We start from the raw sequence: 17,213 nt of genomic DNA, 5'->3' as shown, positions 1-17,213 counted from the left end.
TTCACTTCAACACAGTTTATACTAACTCTGGCAACATGAGGTCGGGCATTATCTTACTGAAATATTGGATTCTCGAGCCGTTTAAGTTTAGGAAGAACATAAGGCTCCACTATTTCTTGAAACGCAGCGCTATCATGTTACCTCGAATAAAGACAAAAGGGGACCTACTTGCATGTGCAATAACACCTTATACCGTAACGCCTACTGTCCGGTGTACATGACGCTCAACATCAAACTGAGGGTAACGTCTTCCTTTCCGACTTCTTCTAACCCTTCTTCGGCTATCATGTGCACCTCGAGAGGGATTCATCAGAAAAGACGACCTGATGCCATTCCACATTCCAATGTTGACATTCTCTGCACCACTGTAATCGTTGCCGGCGATGCTCAACCGTCAGAGGTAACACAAGATGAGATCGATAATGCTGAAGTCCAAAAGACTTTATCCGTCGGTAAACCGTTCTGACAGTTACAGGATGGCTTTGTTTTCCTAACCACTCATCAGCCAAAGATCGAGTTGTAGCAACTCGGTCTCTTATGGTCATAAGTCTTAGACGTCCATCTTGAATTTAATTTGTGCCCCTTCGACGTCCGGTGCCTTCTCTTCTACGATTTCGGGCATTATCTAACCACGCTTGACAACATCTCATAGTAGTTGTAGTTGAATTTCTGTTCTTACGGTTAGCGATTTCTCGAAATAACAACCCCGCCTCCCGTAGACCAATAATTCGACCTCTTCCAAATTCACTTAGCTGGCGATAAATTCCGCGTACACATGCTTTAGGCATTTCATCAACATCGACTTTGGATCTCCTCGATCTACTGGTTTGTTGTGAAATTTTGTTCTCAAAATTCAATCATTTACTCCTTGCTATACTATCCATGTTTTACCTAACAAAATTTAAAATTTAAACAGCTTCTTCTGGGTATTGCAGTTTCTTGGTCAGTTAGTTTACATGAAATTATTGAAAACGTCGAATACCCATGTGTTTATCCGATTTCATCATTTGAATGACCGCTCCCTAAGAAGATCGTTCTATCATTTTGTCACGATATCAGTTATTCTTTAATTTTGAGCCAAGAATGTTCTCAAACGATAAGGTTCGACTATCCGATCCTGAATACGTCCTCAAATTCGATTCTTTTCTTTGGAAGTGCATTTTTTGGATCGTATTATTTTGGTGGTGGTTTTTTGAAGTGGTTTTTCGGTGGATTATTTTATTTTTAATTTTTTGTGTTTATTTTTGGATTTGATTTCCTTTGGAGCTGTTTTTTGGAAATGTACTTTATGAGGGTGATTTTTAGAGTATTTTTTTGGGGGCTGTGTTTATTTTGGTGATTAGTCTGAAAGTACACCCCCTCATAAAAATATACCTGAAAATACAATTAAAAAGCCCACCCCAAAAATCATTCCAAGAAAAAATACTTCAAAAATTCCATCTCCAAGAAGCACACAAGAAAGCAATTGATAAAATCCATCAACAAAAAATTCTTCTCCGAATAAAAATCACCTAAAACAAATCCTATTTTGTACGAAAATTTGTTATTGTTATGGCCTTGATGCTGTTGAATCCGTCTTTATGACAGTTTTGGTCTATACATAATACTAATAATCTTTATTAATCCTTTATATTGAAAACTTTTAATGTAGGACATGTTTCAGGATCAAAAATATCCTTACAGAAACACAGGTCTAACAAAGAAGTGACATTTACATAAAACCTTTGTATGAAGACCTTAATACAATGATATAACAAAAGAAGTTTTGATATAATCTATTCATAACCTCTGACAGAATTTGCCGCAGTAGTAAGCGAAACGTCAAATGAAATTCGATTAGACAACGGCTAAAAAGCTAGGAATTTTCCAATTGTGTCGAATAATCTATTCAGCTGACAGGTTAACACTAACTGAGAAATGCCACGAAGCATAGGAGATATCAAGTCAAACATTTTTTTTTAATTCTGAAAGAGCTAGTTATGAGACGTCATTTCTTTCGAATCTTAAGTTTGTACTCGAGTTTTGTCTACATAAGACTCAAGTTCATTTGAAATTAAGAAATATAACATGATTTATCCACAAGAATTTTGTTTCTTTGAAACGAAATAAATGAAAAATTCAGATGTAAATGATTCAAATTTTTATTTTAATAAAAAAGTTTAGCAATTATGAATTACGTCACGTATTTTGAGTTTTAAGGCAGGAGTCAATTTTGATTAGTTTCGTTTAGACTCTATCTTCAATAAAGCCCCACAAAAAATAATCAAGTGGTATTAAAAAAGATGATCGGGCTGGCCAATCGACAGCTGAGTTTCGTGAAATTAGGCAGTCGGAAAATTTGGCCTGCAATAAATAATTTTTTTTGGTAGCACCATCCCGTGAAGCCATATGTCAGCATTTGTTGTAAAACCCTTTATTATTATTGAAAGAACAAGAGGCATCAACAGTGATTTCTTGGCACTGTGTGGCACTTCTAGGACTAGGCCTCTATGCCCACAGCTACCTTTTTTCCTTAGCCATACTGTGCAAAGATTTTGGTCCTAGTTCATGTGAATACATTTTTTATTGACAGACAGACTTCATGCAATACCTCAAAGTAATGAACATAGATAGAAGGTGCATATGTCTTTTTCAGTAAGCAAATTTTGTCCCCAACATGAACTATCAAATTTGACTTGAAGCGCGCGGAAATGAAAAGATATATATCAGTGATATGATATTTTACTCAATTTACGATTTTCTCCACGAAGAACGCACTTCTTATTATTTATTATTTTATCCTTTTGGAGTTGGTTAGGGTGTATTTAGTTTCTGTAGAATGAAGTTTATTTTAGTCACGTACAGAAAGTTATATATGTAATTATCTCTGTGACTTATTTTTGTTTATTTCAATGAGAATAAACATATATCTATCTATCTATCTATCATAGTGAATCAACGTTTCATATTATTTCAAATATATTGAAATAATTACTCAAATATATCAGAAATTAAGAAAACAATATTTCAAGCGATCTAAAGCAACCGATGACACTAGATGAGCAAAAGTTGCCCAACTTTGGATTTCAGCAGGTAGATACAGAAAAAAAATAAATATTCTGTTCATTATAAATTCGACAATTAGAAAAAAAAGCATATTCAATCGCGAATCACTCAAATGAATATATTTCATTCAATATAACATTTATGCACAACGATATAGTAAAATTTTGAATTTGAAAATATATCACAATCCGACAACGTACTCTAACCATGTTGGGGACATTTCTTATACTCCCTTTATATATTTTCATTACTCTATGTGCAATACCAACAATTCCACTGAACTGAAAGGCTTGGCATGAATTGCAATTTTAAAGTGTGACCTTGTTAGGATCTCCAAATGAAACAAGTAAAATATTTCACAACCTTTTTTTGAATAAAATAAAATGTCTAGGCGAGAAGTCGGAAATTCAGAAAAATCCAATTTTCTTCGAGACAACAAAAAGTGCACTACAGTCTACAAGCAGTTTTCTATTCATGTTTTTCTTTTGATGCTTGTACTTACATATTTTCATTTAGGATATGAAAGAATGGAATGCCTTTCAAGAATCCATTCTCACACTGCTAAAAAACCAATTTTCTAGTCGAAAATCAGTTGAGATTATCAAAGAAAAAAAATTCGAGCGGAATGAATGAAACATTCCTCTTCCTCGCATATTTTCCCGAATATCCCTGAGAAATTCCAGGGTGTTATAAGAAATACCTGTTGGAATTTTCAATATCCTGCTTGGCTTTATGGATGAAAATATAAGGCTGAATTTGATTTCCGGATATATTTTACATTCCCTCGTAATATTTCCTATATACGTGAAAAAGTGGACTAAATTGGGGAAAAAGGATCGCTTTTGAAATTATTCCCGTAGGAATATCAATGAGGATATTCAATCTCTCGAAAAAATTCGGATTTTTTACATTGGGAAGAATGAAGACCACAGAAAGTTTCAGGCCAAGCGGGTATTGCTCTTAGTTTTTTTTTGTAAGTTTAATGGCTTGTTTATTGCCGTCAAAACCATATCCTGACACTCATATATAAAGAAATTATAAATAAGAAACTCCACCACACTCAACATAATACATAATACACTGCGCATTAACGCACATTATGGAAATCTCAAATTTATTCTACAACTGAAGGTGTTCTCAATGATAATTATTTTTATCAGAATTATGCATATGCATGAATAATTCTTCCACTTTCAACGTTTTTCTTCAATACAGATGTTTTTTCCCAGAAGGAATAAAAATAGATGAGATTATCAGATTTTGAATGTATTGGCTCCATTCTGAAATCAGTTGTTCTCGATCAATTCTAGTGATCAATAGTTTTTCTTTCGTTTGATTTTCTACACTCTATCGCTATGCAACGCGAAACACGCAATTCGACCCAAAACGAATGTGCCCAAGCGGTAGTTTTGCGAGAAGAAGGGTGGTCATACACAAGAATTGCAGAAAGGTTTGGAGTTTCCCATACAAGTGCGTCCAGAATGTTGCAGCGATTCAGGGAGACAGGTATGAATGTCCGAAGACCAGGACAGGGTAGACCACGGGTAACAACTGCCATTCAAGAACGTTACTTGAGAGTTTCTTCGTTGAGACAACGGTTTGCAACCGCTTGCCTCCTTCAAAATCAGCTTGAGCAAACTCATGGGGTGCAAATTAGCACTCAGACAATAAGAAATCGCCTCAGAGAATATGATTTAAGGCCTCGTGTCGCTACAAGAGGCCCAGCTCCTACCCCAGCCCATCGAAGGGCGCGTTTGGATTTTGCGAGAGAGCATATCCATTGGGAAGAGGCTGATTGGGAAAGAGTTCTCTTTACAGATTAGTCTAGATTCTGCCTCTACCCTCGTGATCGACGTTCCTTTGTATACAGACGTCCACATGAAAGATATGCTCAGTGCAATTTCCTGAATACTACTGGTTTCGGGGGAGGATCGATTATGGTATGGGGTGGAATATCTTTGACTGCTCGCACAGACCTAGTGGTCGTTGATAATGGAGCTATGAATGCTGATAGATATATAAGGAACATTCAGGAGTACCTTGAAGAGGTTGAAGTCTCTCGAATGGAATGGCCAGCAAGAAGTCCAGATCTCAATCCGATTGATCAGGTTTGGGACAACCTCAATAGAAGGCTGAGAAGTTCAGAAAATCATCCAGCTACTCTTAATGACTTAGGAATCCAACTCAGAGAAATCTGAGAAGGATTAGATTAGAACATTTTGAGATCATTCATTTTGAGTATGAACCGTCGTTGCCGAGCTGTAATTAACGCAAGGGGTGGAAATACCAAGTATTAAATCACTTATCAGCATTCCAGTATTTTGAAAATTGTTTATTTCTCTTCTTTCACATAAGCTTCGGTGAGATCCTGAATTTTTTCTTGCATTCAATGTAGAGTTAACTTTCATTAAAGTTGAGATTTTCAGAATGTGCGTTAATTTTTTTGCGCAGTGTAGATACATCTTTTATAAGATGAAAGATGGCCGATCTGTAGCTTGGTAATATGAGTCGACATAAGTTTAACAGGAACATCATTCCGAAATGAAATTTTTCCCGCAAATATGGAAGCTGAGATGAGGAAAGCACCGGATAGACCAATACAGACATCTGACAAAAATGAAATAATGAGGGGAATTGAAATCGAAGGAAAAGTTTAAGAACACCTTCCGTAAGGAGAAGCGCTAACCGTAGACACGTGTTTCTGGGTTTAGGCCCTCATCAGTACGGTGGTTGTTGCCCTGTAGCCCATAGGGCCTGCCTACTGAAACCATAAATGAGTGACTGACTTTTTGTGGTCTCCGTTTGTTTGCTGTTTTTCACCAAATCTTGCTCATTCCTTTTCCAGCGTACTGATGAGGGCCTAAAGCCCGAAACACGTGTCTACGCTTAGCGTTAATGACTTCTGATATTTGAATAAATTTTCAAGCCTTGATCGCCTTGACGTCATCGCCTTCATTAGAGATCTTATCGTAGTCTGAATATAAACCTACAAACCTGTAAACAAAGTCACAATAGCCAGAATGATCTTCAATATCCGAAAACATATTGGCACTATCAAGAAGAAAAAGAACAGAATCTAAACAAGTACCATCAAATTTGCATAAACAACCGAAGCGATAGTTTCAGGCGTTCTGGAGTTATAACCGAAAAAAGCTATTCTTCAACTGATGCACTGCGAAAATCCAAATTGTGTCTTTAGGTTCTGACAAAAAACAGAAATCCCATCAAATTTGCATGAAAAACCCAAAGGGTCGCAAAGCGATAGCTTGAGGCGTTCTGGAGTTATGGCCGAAAGTAGACACAATTTAGTTTTTCAGTGCATCAGTTGAAGAATATCTTTTTTCGGCCACAACTCCAGAACGCCTGAAACTATCGCTTTGCGACCTGCAGGTTTTTCATGCAAATTTGATGGAACTTCTGTTTCTCTTAAGAAAATCTCATCATTACTTTTGAAATTTCGGAGTAAAATGAACAAAACTTCTAACTTAGCGCCCCCTATCGAAAGCAGCAAAAACAAAATTATCATGAGTATATTTTGTCATCAATCAACAAGATATTATCTTTTAGATGAAACCTAATCTGCTCAAAAATGTTATGCCAAACTGAAGTTACGGGCATTTCAATCAGTCAAATTTCTGCCTTTCCCCTACTCTTATTTGATGTCGTACAATCGAAAGTGACAATTCAAAAAGATAGAGAAATCTCCAAGGATTACAGTGATGATATTTTTTCTTCAACTTTAAATGAAACATTTTCGAGTAAAATTCATTTTTCTACTCGACGATAGCCATTACGCCCCCTAGCGGTAGAGGTATGAACTTCAAAACAATTTCCAGTGTGTTTTCTCGTACACTTTAGTGGTAAAAATTTTTACCGCAAGTCTCAACGATGAGTGGATCCTGAGATATAGCCGCTTACCTCGCTTATTTGCCCACCCTGTACACCTAATACAATATGGGTAGAAAAAATGGTAGTACAACATCGGTTAAGAACAGCAGCATAATGTCCAACAGCGTTCAACAAATCGATTATGGTCCATTATTACAATCGCTTATTGTGTACAACGAGTCGTTCCAAGTTTCATCCGCTCGTGGACGAGTGTTCGAAATTAAATTTCACACCCAATTACATCCAAAGCCCGACCAATTTGACGTAGATTACGGCTTGTATCCCCCGTTTGGAGTTCTGATTGACAACGGAATCCTATCCGGACAACTTCCACAATGCATTTCCAGATATGCTCTTGTGGAAACGCGCGACCAGATATTGTTACGTGGGGTATTATTGTCCGTGTGTGGTAGCGAATCGTAATGGCCAGTCTAGATAAAATTGGAATTTCTAATGAGAGATGAACGGTAGGATCGGCAGATTTATCCATATTGGATTGTGGATTCGAATTGGGAACATAAAGAACCGACGTGAAGGTGAAATGTTGTGGATTTAATGTCGGTGAAGCGAGTGATTTTTGATCAGAAAAGATCCCTACTGGGGATTCATCAAGCTAAGTAGCTTGACATTTTAACCAACTACTTGACTTGATAACCAAGCTCGTGAAAAATTACAAACTTGAGCTTGACTTGACTTGGTTTTAGATATTTATTGCTTGATTTGATACTACCGCAAAGTGAGAAGAGACCTGAAAATGAATCAACGGAAGCTATTGGTTTCGCAACCGTTCAGGAAATCCAGAACAATATTATGTCGAGTAAAGTGAAAACGGCACCAGGACCGGACGGCATCACTACTTGATGTTGCGAAACCTCCCTCGAAAAACCTCAGTAGCACTGATAAATATAGTCAATGCTACGCTACGACTAAGGTACTTTCCGAAGGAATGAAAGAAAACCAACGTGGTTTCAATCCACAAGGCTGGCAAAGATGCTAAATTTCCGCAGAACTACCGTCCGATCAGTCTTCTCTCGTGCATAGGGAAGATTACGAAAGCGGTCATTCTGAAAAGATTGAAAACAATAACGGAAGAAAAGAAGATCATGCAGTTGGAACAGTTCGGTTTCCAAAGCCAACATTCCACTGTGCAACAAGTGCTCCGAGTAGTGGAACAAACCACGGATGGATATAACCGTAAACAAAGTCACAGGAGCTGTGTTCCTGAATGTAGCCAAAGCGTATGGCACAAGGTACTGCAATACAAACTGCTTGCGGCAGGTTTCCTTCTCTCCATGGTCCAACTTTTAGATTCTTACCTGCATTCTCGCAAGTTTAATATGTAAAATGGCTTGTCCGTATATAAATAAATAAATAAATAAATAAGTTTAGAACAAGAGTTGACGGAGTATTGTCTTCAGGTCTCTTTCAGTCGGAGTTCTGCAAGGATCTCTGCTGTCTCCAATATTAGCATATTAGCATATTAGCAGCGTTGCAACCGCTACTTTGCAAAAGCAGCAAAATGTCTCTTTCCAACAAGCTTCTTCTTCATAAGTCCACCATCCGGCCGGTCATGTCTTACACATGTCCGGCTTGGTGATACGCCGCAAAGATGCATCTGCAGAGACTTCAAGTCGTGCAGAATACGATCCTAAGACGAGGCGTAAATGCACCTTGGTTTGTCAGCAACGTACGGATACATGAAGACCTGCAAATACCATTCCTAGACGACCATCCAAAAGATCTGAGCCTGAAGACATTAAATGGAAAATCACGCAAACCCTCTTATGAGGAACGCTTGCGACTACGATGTAAAAGCTCCTAGAAAACACAAACGACCGAAGATGGCACTTCCCTAGGAAGTGTGTGTTAAAGCCAAACCTTTACTGGCACAGAGATTGTGTAATGATTACACAAACTTTCTGAGTGGCATATTGCCACCTGCTAGAGCAGATCAAAACAGCTCACCAGAGGTGAATTATATTGAGATGGAGCAGTAAAAGGCTAATAGCATGACTGCAAAAAAGAAAGAAGTTCTAAGTTCACCCTGTATTATTTAATCTCTCACAAAGGTCAAAATCCATAGACGTTATGTCAGTCGACCGAGCCGTCCAATTATTGGGATTTCAAACATGACATCTGAAAAATATCAAGTATGCTATATGGAATGGTAATTTTCATCTGTATTGCAATATGTAGAAATATATGGGGTGTCCCATTTGAAAAATATATCATTTCAACATTTTGTCTTGTGGTCCATGGCTTTTAGGGCACTATATATTCCACGGGAAGTTTCAGAATTAGGGATTAATAACAAACTTCTAATCAACCGTGTATAGTTATTTATGAGCCAACATTCAACTAAAGAATAAATATTTTTGAAAATTGAGCTAAAATAATAAAACTATGAGATTTCAAAATTTACCAAATATCAACTTGTTGCTATTTTTTTCACCTGAATGTAGTGAAGTGCTATATGCTTCACAACGAATGAAACAATGGTAAAATTTTGAAGTTTTTAAAGTCTCAGCATCTCCTCTATTCAGCATTGAAATAACAAGATCGAAAGTGTATTTGTGAGATACCAGTGTATTGCGTGAAAACGTCATGATAAATTGGACAAAACAATTTCTATCAGCAATACTGGTGTTTCATTACATCTTAAATTCTAAAGCACTAATGGATTCTCCTTTTAACAGAGAACTATACACACAAGTTATCAAATCCTTTTGTGGAACCTGTAATCAGATACTGTCACGTAGGATAATATTGTGTTTGTGCAAGAAGCGAATTGCCATGGCCAACCTAGATAAAATTTAAATTACCAATGAGGGATGAACTGTTGTATTGGCAGATTGGAACGAAGGGGTAACATTCGAAAATTGCATTAATTATGGAAGTGACGTGAAAGGATCGATTTACCATATTTCATTTTCCATTGGTTTGCTGATTTTAATTGAAAACGGGAAAATTTTATGCGAATGTCTATTGCTGATATATTTGATGTTGTGACGAAGAGGTGGAGCAAGAAATTGAATGAAATTCTTTTGTTGCAGGTATTGAATTATTCAAATGATAATGTGATGTTGGGGGACCCGCATGAGGAATTGGGTTCCTTAAGTTACTTTATCAATTCTTAATATTGATATGATTTTCTGACTAATATAATTTTACAATAAAAGATTTCATTTTGAATAGCCTCTATCTCAGAGTAATAAACATAGATGTGACATGATATGACATGTCGGTGTGATTTGCTCTGATTCTCTGGAATGTGCCAACTCTTTTGCCAGATATTTCACTTCAACATACACATCGGAACCTGACGAACTAATTCCTGATGTTGAAGCACCAATATGACACCAAATTCTCGATCGTATCAGATTCAGTCCCACAGAAATTAATGACATTCTAAGATCACTTGATCACCTCTGCACCAGGTCCTGACAACATTCCTGCTAGCATCCTAAAAAACTGTGCTGAGTCTCTAACTGATCCTATTACCAGACTAGTTAATATATCTTTTGATTCTATAAAGCTGCCTACAGTATAGAAATGTGCCAAGGTGACTCCAGTGTATCAAAAAGGGGACAAGCTTGATACTTCAAATTATAGACCTATAAGCCTGCTTCCTATTATTGGTAAGATTGGCGAGCGGTTGGTCAGTTTGAGGCTATTATCGTTCTTTGAGCAAAACAGCATTATTCCTGGCGATCAGCATGGTTTTCTCCCGAGGAGGTCAGTCATAACCGCCTTGCTGAGGTGTATTGATGAGTGGACTAGATCAGTGGATCGAAATATCCCGATGGATGTTGCACATTTAGATTTCTCGAGTGCATTTGATCGTGTGCCGCATAGAAGACTTCTCCACAAGCACGAACATTTTGGTGTCAGGGGTGGACTCCTACGATGGATAGAATCTTTTTTTCAGGATCGCCAGTTTCAGTTTCGCAGTTGGTAGTGGCGTGCCTCAAGGATCTGTCCTCGGTCCAATCCTATTCCTGGCTTACATGGCTGATTTGCCGATGGGCTTGGTCTGCCGTTAGTCTTCGTACGCCGATGACTTTAAGATCTTCGCTGATGTCTCTTCAAGTGTTAATTTGCAGCAGGATTTGGATCGCATAATCGAATGGTCGAAAAGGTGGCTTTTGCCTTTGAATATTGAAAAATGTGATATTATGCACTTGGGGAGAGGAAACCCTGGCCACCAGTACTTCATTAATGGGCAATTGGTGCGAGTTACAAGTTCCCAAAGCGATCTTGGTGTTGTGGTTTCTAACGACCTCAGTTGGTCTCAACATATTGATTGTCTAGTGAGCAAAGCTAATAGACTCATATATCTCATCAAGCGATTGGTGCTCAGTGGAGACCTGTGAATTACTTTACACAACCTATATAAGGTCCATACTAGAGTACGCTGGTCCTGTCTACTAACACTTTCAAAAACCTTTTTGATCATCACTTGTCTGTATAGTGATTTACAATGTTAATTTTTTGTTTTTTTCTCTTCCTGCCTTCTCTTTTTAATTGTATTGTTTTGAACTCCTCGCACACTAGCAATGTATTTCTTTGAATTTATTCGTACCTGAGATGTATAGGATTTTGCCTTCTCTCTTATTATCAATAAATAATAATAATAATGAAAGATAGAGTGAGCAAATTTTGTCCCCAACATGCACTATCAAATTTGACATGAAGCGCTCGGAAATGAAAACATATCAGTGATACGATATTTCACTCAATTCGTGAGTTTCTCCACAAAGAAGGCACTACTTATGTCCCATAGTGAATCAACGTTGGATATATACTCAAAATATATTGAAATAAAAACCTAATTATATCAGAAATTCAGAAATCAAACTGCAAGCTCGCCAAACAATGTGAAACAACCGCGATGACACTAGAACGAAAACTGCTAAACCTTGGATTTCAGCAGGTAGATACAGAAAATAATAAATATATTGCTTATTGAAATTGAAATTACGAAAAATATCGGATTCCAAATAATCAAATTTGCATATTTAATCGGGAATTATTCAAATAAATATATTTTATTCAATATAATATATAAAATTGTAGATTTGAAAATAAATCACAATCCGACACGTAATCTAACCATGTTGGGGACATGTAAAAATTGCGTATACTCCCTCTATCTATGTTTATTACTCTATGGCCTCTATATATAATGACATTCGTGAATTGATTGATTGAAATCGATATTCTTCTTCAATGTTCTTCGGTCCTGATGACACTATGAACATGAAGTTTTGCAAGAGGCTTAAAATTACCGTTCTACAAATGCAAATTTTCATTCCGATCGAAGCAACAATTTCGATTGGATCGGAGTCGAACGCTCAAAAAAGTTTTTATTCTCAACACGTGATTCGCTTCCACTTCAAATCCTGGAAATTCATGCGAATAATATGAAGCAGGGAAAAAATGGAAGGGAAGCGAGAGAAAACCCCTAGAGTCGAGAGGTTCTCCCTCAAGTTTGTTCTTATCAAGCAATTGTTCCGAAGGTCATGTCCAAGTATGACAAATCGTGAGATAATGATATAGTTCGCAAACATGACCATAGTTGAATAAGTATATCGATTTTGCTATTTCTAGCTAGATGGACAGGATTGTACTGAACAATCGAAATTCATATTTTCCAGCGAGTTTTTTGAAGCGGTAGTTAATAGTGTGGCATAATATTTTTTTGTAATGATTGATATGTTGAGATATCTATCTTGATAAATTACTATTTCTAATTCCTCTACGCCAGAAATGTGAAAGAAAACAGAAATAGACTTTCTTTCTTTCATACTTCGTCATATTATATTAAGATTGTAATGGTAAATTTCTCACCTTGAAGAAAAGGAATATCTGCATTCTTCTCTTCTTCAGCATCTTACTCCTCACTTTCCTGTCTAGTTGAATCGTAACTGCTCTATATACTGCGATTATGGCACAAATCATGTACCATAAAGTGCATAACAAGCATATTCCACTTGGTATAAGGTAACAGACGTAAAATGTATTATTATCCAGAAACCTGAAAAAAATAATCAAATGAAATGCACAATTATTTTATCTGAAGTTAATAATGTTCTCCTGAATCTCCTTTGAACAAAGGGTTCTGAAGTTATTGGAAACGCAGACGAGAGGCAAATTCATATCTCATAGTGCTGCCGGATAGTTTCAATCTTGCGCCATAATATCAGGTCACATTATTACTTGAATAAGGGCCATGACTTGCCTATGTAATATATACATCAAAACAGGTAGCGCTATTTCTGTATAAAGCTCACGAAGACAGGAACAAAGTGGAACATTTTTTAGAAGTGTATTGAGCGGTAACATCATGAATCCTAGGAAGTCATTCTCACCTTGAACATCCTGAACAATGGCGCCCTACTTATTCAAAATTTTATTAATCTGGGATGCCCATTTAAACATACTAGAAAAACTAATTTTTTGAATTCTATTCTTGTTCATTTCTAAGATTTCAATTTCCTACAATTTTAGTTTTTTTCTTTTTTCGTTGTTGACTATTTCTTATTACTATTACTGTAGGCTTGGTTAATCGATCGTCTAGAGGTATGATTCGATTACCTGGCCTTTCGTCTTTTTCTCCGTGCCTTTGTTGGATTCGTAATAATTAGATTCTTTTGAATTATTTACATCTATTTACAAAGCCACACTTATACAGTACAAACTCAATATTGAGAATATCTCAATTACGTCTTAATTACAAGTTTCTCACTACGGTACTGAATTTCGTCTTTTGCTCGAGTGTTAATTACTCGAAACGTCTTCGATTATCACGTCTTCGTCGTACTTCAAGTTTTCGGTCGTCTCGTCTTTAACTTGTTCGCGACTCGTCCTTATCTAGTCCGCGAACCGTCTTTACGTCGTACGTCTTAAGTTGACCGACCAAACTTGACTCGTCTTCGGCTTAAGTTGAACTGTACCCGTTTTCGGCTTAATTTGAACTGTGCTCTCTGCCGATTGGAACTTACCCTGTCTCGAATATCGACCTCCCTTCTCTCGGCTTGACCAAACCCTTAGGGAAAGTACCATCCCCTAGTCCAATAAGAATTTTGCCGTACCGCTCACAAAGATCTTCGCGGATTCCTGGAAATCGAATATTCTCGAAGGACTAGTACCTGATACACAGGTGTAACACATCTGGTACAACCGTGTTGTTCTCGAACTTTCCCAACCCCAGTAAATAATTGCGATGGTCAACCGGATGCTTGGAGACCTATTAGTTTCTTCTAGTGTCGAGGGCATGACAGTTTCGATTGATTCACAGGGAACGAATTGTTATTGTACATATACTCTAAAAAGGATGTGTTATTCTTCGGGGTGTCGAAGATGTGTCATGTCGGTTGTAAATCTTAAGAGACTTACTGGGGTTGGGAAAGTTCTAGAACAAGACGGTTGTACCAGATGTGATAAATCTGTTTATCAGGTTCTAGCCCTTCTAGAATATTCGATTTCCAGGAATCCGCGAAGATCTTTGGGGGCGGTACGGCAAAAGCTCTTATTGGACTAGGGAATGGTACCTTCCCCTAAGGGTGTTGTCAAACCGAGAGAAGGGAGGTCTATATTCGAGAGAGGGTAGTTCCAATCGGCAGAGAGCACAGTTCAAAATTAAACCGAAGACGGGTACACACGGTACAGTTCAACTTAAGCCGAAGATGAGTCAAGTTCGGTCGGTCAACTTAAGACGTAAGACGAAAAGACGGTTCGCGGACTAAATTAAGACGAGTTAGAGACGAGACGACCGAAAACTTGAAGTACGACGAAGACGTGATTAACGAAGACGTTTCGAGTAATCAAAAAACGAGTTAAAGACAAAATTCAGTACCGTAGTGAGAAACTTGTAATTAAGACGTAATTAGGATCTTCTCAATACTGAGTTTGTACTGTATAAGTGTGGCTTTGTAAATAGATGTAAATAATTGAAAAGAGTTTAATTATTACAAATCCAACAAAGTCACGGAGAAAAAAAAGAAAGGCCAAGTAATCGAATCATACCTCTAGATGATCGATTAACCAAGCCTACATTATTATTCAAAAAAAATTGTGAACCCTTTTTTTCTCAAAATTTCAATAATTTCCTCCTTGCTATACTATCTATTTTTCACAAAAAAAAAATTAAAATTTGAACAGCTCCTACTTGGTGTTGCAGTTTCTTTGTCAGTTAGTATTATTCTGAAGTTCCTTGTGAAATATTGTATCCGAACCCAAAAAAAAATACAGAAATGGAGAGTTTACTCTTCAAGGTATTTTTTTTTATTCCACACTACCTCATAATCAATATTTCAATAAACTTATTCAATTTCTTTTTCATCCTTTGAAGACAATTTGACCTCACACTCTGTATGTTTCGTGGTACACCAATAATAATCAATGCTGTGTTGGATTTCAGCAATTCGAGCTGATTAAACAGCCCAAAGCCTTATTCTCTGGATCTGGTCTGTTGTATTATACAGGATATACAGGATTATATCAACGTAGCCATTGTTATCTCTCATTTTTTTCGGCTCCCTGTTTCAGAGTTCCATAATTTATGCCTCTTGGGGCCAGGGTTACGAGAGATCAGCGAACGTGAGATGTAGCAGATGTTCCTTGATTTATGAATCTGAAAAGATGCCTGTTGGTCCTTAACACATATTTGATGAAACAATATCAGAGCACGTCTGATGAATGTTTGATCAACATGATGTAACATGAGAGGTTGGCCACAGCCTAGGGATGAAGTCATCTAGACCTTTCAGAAACATAGTTTGTTGGGTATCCTAGGACTGTTAGTTTTGGAGATACAGGGTGATTCATGACAATTGGTTTGAATTTCTTATATCCATAACTTGGGAATCAGCCGTCCGATTTTGTTTGAAATTTGTTTTTTGGGTTTTTTCACTACATAAAATCCTTCAAAACGTTTCATGTAATTTCAAGGGCAGTACTCAGATTATCGAGTTCTTTTCGTTTAGACTTCAAAATATATATATAAAGGTTGTTTTTTTTTAGAGCTATAGAACTTTAAATTGCAATAAAACAACGATGGATTATTCGATTGACATGAATTTTATTTATCCGCAAGATAATATTGTGGCATTACATTTTAAATATGATTTCTGGCATACGACCGCCACGGCTGGCTCGGATGTAGTCCAATCTGGACGTCCAATTTTCGATGACTTTTTCCAACATTTGTGGCCGTATATCGGCAATAACACGGCGATTGTTGTCTTCCAAATGGTCAAGGGTTTGTGGCTTATCCGCATATACCAATGACTTTACATAGCCCCACAGAAAGTAGTCTTGCGGTGTTAAATCTCAAGATCTTGGAGGCCGATTCACGGGTCCAAAACGTGAAATTAGGCGGTCACCAAACGTGTCTTTCAATAAATCGATTGTGGCACGAGCTGTGTGACATGTTGCGCCGTCTTGTTGGAACCTCAGCTCCTGGACATCATGGTTGTTCAATTCAGGAATAAAAAAGTTAGTAATCATGGCTCTATACCGATCACCATTGACTGTAACGTTCTGGCCATCATCGTTTTTGAAGAAGTACGGACCAATGATTCCACCAGCCCATAAAGCGCACCAAACAGTCAGTTTTTCTGGATGTAACGGTGTTTCAACATACACTTGAGGATTAGCCTCACTCTAAATGCGGCAGTTCTGTTTGTTGCTGTAGCCATTCAACCAGAAGTGCGCTTCATCGCTAAACAAAATAAAATGGACGTAGTGCGCGATACGTATTCCGCATAGAACCATTAATTTCGAAATAAAATTGTACTATTTGCAAGCGTTGTTCAGGCGTGAGTCTATTCATGATGAATTAACAAACCAAACTGAGAATAAATCACTTGACAGCTGTTAAATAGGTCGCCATCTTGAACAGTAATGCCAACTTAAAGTTATATACCTCGAAAAAAACACCCTTTATATATATTTTTCACATTATAAAAGTTTAACGAGTCTTCTTGATGAAGGATATTTAATATAAATCAAATAATTTAATTTATTTTTAATTATTTGATTTATATTAAATATCCTTCATCAAGAAGACTCGTTAAACTTTTATAATTTGATGTGATCATTTATTGACTAGAGAGTCAGTATCAACCAATTGATAAATTTAAAATTTCTGAAATTGTTTATTCAATTGTAAATGTCCATTTGTATATGTATTTCAAAAAGAATAACAATGAAGAAATCTATGACTACCTTAGGTAATGGCTTGTTCTGTGAATCCTCACCATAGCAACCAATACGTT

General features: G+C 37.0%; 1 protein-coding gene across 2 annotated transcripts in view; it reads right to left on the bottom strand.

Annotated features, from left to right (window-relative positions):
• LOC123678275 (adhesion G protein-coupled receptor E3-like) overlaps positions 1–17,213 on the bottom strand; it is a 193,417-nt gene that overhangs the window by 15,627 nt on the left and 160,577 nt on the right. For both annotated transcript variants that reach the window (XM_045615244.1, XM_045615245.1), the window contains exon 6: positions 12,784–12,970. In XM_045615244.1, the coding sequence (XP_045471200.1) occupies positions 12,784–12,970 (187 nt within the window). The remainder of the gene's footprint in view (positions 1–12,783; positions 12,971–17,213) is intronic.

The sequence above is a fragment of the Harmonia axyridis genome, chromosome 4, assembly GCF_914767665.1.
Source record: "Harmonia axyridis chromosome 4, icHarAxyr1.1, whole genome shotgun sequence".
In the NCBI taxonomy this organism is placed as follows: domain Eukaryota; kingdom Metazoa; phylum Arthropoda; class Insecta; order Coleoptera; family Coccinellidae; genus Harmonia; species Harmonia axyridis.
Note: the sequence above shows the minus strand (reverse complement) of the source record. Positions and strands in the feature narration are given on the sequence as shown.